The 6,000-nt window shown below is 30.5% G+C and overlaps 1 protein-coding gene across 1 annotated transcript; it reads left to right on the forward strand.

The window, feature by feature from the left end:
• Positions 1–2,716: 2,716 nt before the first annotated feature.
• Positions 2,717–4,758, forward strand: LOC145578509 (BURP domain-containing protein 5-like). The gene is made up of 5 exons (XM_081635820.1): positions 2,717–2,764; positions 3,123–3,246; positions 3,376–3,439; positions 3,862–4,284; positions 4,422–4,758. The coding sequence occupies exons 1-5, from the start codon at positions 2,717–2,719 to the stop codon at positions 4,756–4,758; spliced, it is 996 nt and encodes a 331-aa protein (XP_081491946.1).
• The last annotated feature ends 1,242 nt before the right edge of the window (positions 4,759–6,000 follow it).

Below are 6,000 nucleotides of genomic sequence, written 5' to 3' on the forward strand. Positions count from 1 at the left end.
TTGGTTTCTATACTCTAATTTTGACCAATTTAATGTACTCTTGATAAATTATGCTTGTTATTAGATCAGATGATGGGATCATTATTAGTTCATTACAATATTACAATAAAACGTTATTAAAACGTGACAAATCTGGTGCAATAATAATTTCAATCTGAGAAAGGTTTTTTTTTTTTTTTTTTTTTTTGAAACAGAGAAAGGTTTATTTTCATATCATAATAATGGACTCTGTTTTTCTGATGATTAGAAGAACAGAAATAAAATTTAGAAAAAAAAAAAAATTGCGGCCATTTTCAACTATAATGCATTATAGCCAAGTTATTGCTGCAAAATAGAATAAAATCAATCCAAAACTTTTATTGCCAAAAGTTACGAACAAATATCCCAAATTTACAAAAAAAAAAAAAATTTAAAAGAAAATGAGCAAACTATTTTAATTCGACCAGACACGCGACCCTAAATGCTTAGGCTTGTTCACATTTATTAAATTGAGCTAAATTGAACTGATTGGAGCTGAACTGAACTGAATATTTTATGTGAGAAGGAAATTAGGAGTTGAACTGAATTGAACTGGTCCCAAGTTTACCTCTAACAACTTTTTTTTGGAGAATTTTTTCACCAATTGTTAATGGGTGTAGTCCAGAACCATATTTAAAAGTCGTCATGTTTATTTGACTTTGAAAATGAGTAGACAACTATAGTGAAACATGGATTATATTAATTGCTAAACATAGCTCAAATCATTATGCATTTAAATTGCTAATTATAGTACAAATTGAAAATTATACAATATTTCATAGTTTTATCATGCCATTTTCTACGTCCCTTCCTCATAATTACTCATCTATATATCATCTCAAAAGCCACCGTATGTTTATATATTGCAACTCTATCTACATATAAACTATGAAATGTCAAATGAATTATTAGTATTATAATTAATCACTTTCATTCTGAGCTTAGACGCCACATTTTTCGTACTATTTCTTCTAATTATACTATTTGATTGTCGTTCCTATTGAATCTAATGATGCTATAAGTTGGAAATTAGACTAAATTTTTTACTGTATTAGGTATTCTAGGACAATATTAATATGGACTTATTGACTGTATTAGGTATTCTAGGACAATATCCTAGCAATTTATATCAGCTCTACACAATAATAATATGGACTTATTGACTTAATTCATGTTTATTAGCTTACTTTAGTTGTAAACTGAACAAAGTAACAACCCTTATTAACCCTAATAAGAAAGCATTAGATCTAAATTGTGGGTTTATTTTTTATTTTTAAAATAAGTAAACTAAGCCGATAGTTGAAGCCCACGATTCGTACATCACATCAGCATGAGCCCTTTGAATTGCATAGATATATTCCTCTTGAAAGTGGGGTAGATGAAATTTAAATATGTGACTTTTGTGTCACGTAAGCTCTGATCTGATGGTTGAAATTCACGATTAGTTTATATCCTTTATGTCAATAACAAAAAGATTAATATAAATCATATAATAATAAATTTATTATCACTTTGGGTGCTCAACAGCAAACACTGCCCATCTTTAGCGTAATACAGTAATTCATTATTCATTTTAATAACTAATCCGACTTTTTAATGTTAATTGCTTGCTTCAGCATACTAATCCGTTTTCTTTGATTGCAAGACACAAAAGTCACACGTCATTAACAATTGCAAATGGAAATATTTATTTGCATAAAAATTAATTGGAACATTGAGAATCAATTTGGCACTATATCAATAATTGGAATAGGAATTGTGTCAATTAAATGATCAATAATCTAATTTGTAATAATAAAAATAATAATATGCCTATATGAGAAAAATAAATATGAATTTTCAAATATATTATTGGTTTGAAGAGATGATTTTAGATCTAGAATTTTTTAATGAATATACAATTTTAAATAATAAGTGAGTCTTCCTTGAGGTCAGTGGAAAAAGACAAAGATGAAGAATTACACCAAATTTTTCAGGAGGAACTTACCTACTATTCTACTAATATACTTTAACGTTCATAATTACAAAAATCCTGATTTTAATAATCATTTGAATTGATAAATCAAAATATATACTTTTATTCTCATTTTATATATACGTAATTACATCATAAAAGTTTTTTAAAAAATAAATAAATAAAAATTACATCGTACAATCATGCATTGAGTATTTGTTTTGATGTACTGTACATTTTACTTTTTTATGATGGGAGTTAATATTTATATATTTTTGACGAGAATAACTGTTACTCACCTTAGAAATTTTCATGGTAAAAAGTCTCCTAATTTTTTTCCTTTGTTCTAACCTTTATAATAAAAAAAAGTCTTTATTTATTTAATTTTGATGATTTGTTTCCATCACATTGTTTTATTTTATATTTTTTAATGGGTTATTTTCTTGTGTACCCCAGGACACATGTGGATCCGCCACTAACGGAGTACTAAATTGTACTTATCTATTACAATAGTTATCACTAAAAAATAAATACAAGTATCTAATTATACATTTTAATTATGTATTATGAACCTACGATGACAGAAAATCCAAAGTCAACAATAACATGCATGCATGGACCAACCCTAAACCTTATAAATAGAGGGTACCTTAGCACATAAATCCTACACCTCTTCTCTTCTCTTCTCTTCTCTTCTCTTCACTTCAATAAGCATTATTCTCATTTAATTTCAAGTTCTTAGAGATGGCACCTATGAATCAATGCATCTTTCTTTTCATGTTGATTGCCTCGGTAACTCATCACCTCCCATATTATTCTATGTTTATAACTCACATACTACTACATACCTCTACTCTAATAATTCAATTATCATATCACTCAAGCCGTACTACTAGTTTAAATTACACTACATTCATACTATAATATATATGCTAATGTTTGAGAGTAGGGACTCTAGGCCGGGAGTAACGAACTTTCGTTCCAATCCTTTAGAGTTCACATATTGATTATTATATGAACATAATAGTTTTCTTTATTCATATACGGAGTACAATATAAATTGTTTTCATCAATTGGAACACTTATGGAATTAATGTGTTGTTGTATGTGTGATCTTAATTATCGATGTATGTATGTTGATGTTATTTAGGTTCAACTAGTTGTTGCGGATGACACTGCTACTACAGCTCCATGTGCACAAGCATACTGGAATATGAAATTTCCTAATGTCCCCATGCCACCGGTTTTGAAGTATATGCTGCCAAATCCATCAGGTGCAACTAATTTATATAATCATATGATAATTTAAATTAATTATTAATAGTTTATCATTAGTAGAGTATTAAATTGAGTGAGCTAGATTCTAGGACTTATATTTAATGTGTGTTTTATTAAATGGACAGGATTTGATTACCAAAAGGGCAAAGCAAGCTTCAATAGGGACAAGACCATGGCTCTATACAGTTGGTATATGTTATTTGACATACATTTTGACTTCAATGCATTCACATATTTTAATTAACTGTAATGATTTTGCATTATTATTTTTTGGACTTGGCCTTCAATACAGTTTTCATATTCATAAAGCCTAATAAAAATCAACTTTTAATTTATCGATATAACAGTTGTACTACATCAGTGACGTGGTTAATTCATATCCTTTTTATGACATATATATATATATATATATATATATATATAAAAGAGGATAAAACGCGTATGATTGCACCATCTTGATCATGTTTGATCTAAATTAAAGGTCTTATCTTCATCTATCTATAAATTAAGCATTTAATTTTGATATTCATTGTGAATATGACTATTCATAACCTTTAATTTTCTAACATGAAAAGTGTAAAGTACTACTATTGACATGGTGTACTACGTAGGTATAACTATGACCAAGAAACATCCGAGGTACAACTCAAAAACAAGATGTTTACCTCCATATTCATCCGTGAAGATGATCTACTAAAACCAGGGACAGTTCATGAACTACAATACTTAGGTCCATCCGACCTCGGTCCATCGTTCATGACAAAGGAAGAAGTTGAAAAACTACCATTCAGTTCCACAAACTTAGATCAAGTACTTTCGGCTTTCTCGATAAACCCTAGCTCCAAACAAGCAAAACTTATGCAATCAACCTTAACTCGTTGCGAAGATCCACTCAAGTTTGGTCACCATACTTGTGCTCCCACTTTAGAAGATATGGTTGATTTTGTTGATTCAGAGTTCCACCCTTCAAATCCTAGTATGGATCTTAAAGTCCTTGGTGTAACGGTCACGCCTCCCATGCAAGTTAGCCAACGGTAAGCATTGCTCTTAACTAATATTATTTTTGTTGAACTTAACTTATTTTTACTAAATATTATTATTATTTTTTAGGTGAAGAGAACATAGTCGTACTTATATCACTGATCAATTGATTACATTACCTTGTTTACAGATATCTCATAACTGATGTAGAGAAAGTGGTTGAGATTGGAAATCCCACAATAGCTTGCCACAAGGCGGCATTCCCCTATGGAGCATTCATGTGCCACCGTATGGAGGGGGCAAGAGCTTATCGCGTTGAACTCCAAAGCCTTGACAACGACAATCTTAAGGTGGATACCGCTCTTGTTGGGTGTCACCATGACACCGATAATTGGAGCCCTTCGTATGCTGCTTTCGGGCTCCTTGGCCTCAAGCCTGGCCAACCTATCTGCCATTTTTTGCTTGCAGACAATATGATTTTTATTAAAAACGTCAACCACATAAAAATGCCGGTGTCACAAGAATAGTGCGTACTATACGCCAGGGTTTCAGTTGATAAAATCATATGAATATTTGAATTAATGTTTGTATAAAACATGGTTGGATATTCCAAATAAATCATGGTTTAAATTTACTTATTTGATTTCTCTTGGTGTGATTTACTTTCAATTGCTCTATGCACATTCTATGATTACATTAGAATGTTTCGTCTATTGGGAATAAGTGTATACCTTCGTATTGTTAGCAATTTCCCCCAAGGTACTTTCTTTGATGGAGATGAAAACTTGCCATTTAATAAAACTCTTTGGTTCTCTAATTGCCTTGTAGATAAAGTGTGTGTTTTGTATAAAATCAATTTGCGTGATTTGAACTAATTACTTCGTCGTATTTTATGACTTTGGATTGATGCACCAATTCAAGCTCTTGGCTAAAATGGTTTAGTTGTAAATGTTATTGAGTTTAGTACCATCCTTTTTACCAATTCATCAGTTACACAAACCTATTAGAATTGCCATACGTTTAATATTACTAAATATAGCTCATTCGAATAATAAGCTAACCTATTTGGTTGGAGGGAAGAGGTTATTAGCAAAAGGCTATCCCACCATATCCACACTTGGGTTAAGTTATTCAACTTCTCCGATGTAAGTAGTGTCGAGTCTTGTAATTTGAGGAGATGTTCATACTAACAAGGCTATCAAATGCTATTCAATATACCAATTGGATGTTGGTGTAGTGGTGATTGAGACTACAATTGGTAGGGAGGACTTGTGTTCGACCCCCCACAATAACAATCGGGAGGGCACTGGGACCCAACCACCCATAACTGATCCCTGGATTCAGATTAGCCCTAAGGGTGAACTGAATGGAACAACAAAAAAAAAAAAAAAAAAAAGCTATTCAATATATTTGATACAATCTGTTCAAGCACCACATAGTAATTATTAATAATCAATTGATTCCTATTGTTACCTATTATTTACTTGTCAAATCCACATAGTTAATATAGCTAGATATCTAATGCACATTAAATAAATGGAGTAATTCAAGATTTAAAAGTCTAACTAACGATGATAATTAATCAACAGTGAAAACTTACTCTAGACAAATAATTAGCATTATTTATTGTTAGCAAGACACCATAAATTTTTTTTTTTTTTTAAAAAAAAAAAAAAAAAAAAACATGATGAAGCTAGTTTGCAATTGTAACATTACTAAATACTAATTGAAAACCACCATTTTATTGTAGAACTAGCTACAACGTTACA

This window comes from Chenopodium album, chromosome 14 (genome assembly GCF_948465745.1).
Source record: "Chenopodium album chromosome 14, dcCheAlbu1.1, whole genome shotgun sequence".
In the NCBI taxonomy this organism is placed as follows: Eukaryota; Viridiplantae; Streptophyta; class Magnoliopsida; order Caryophyllales; family Amaranthaceae; genus Chenopodium; species Chenopodium album.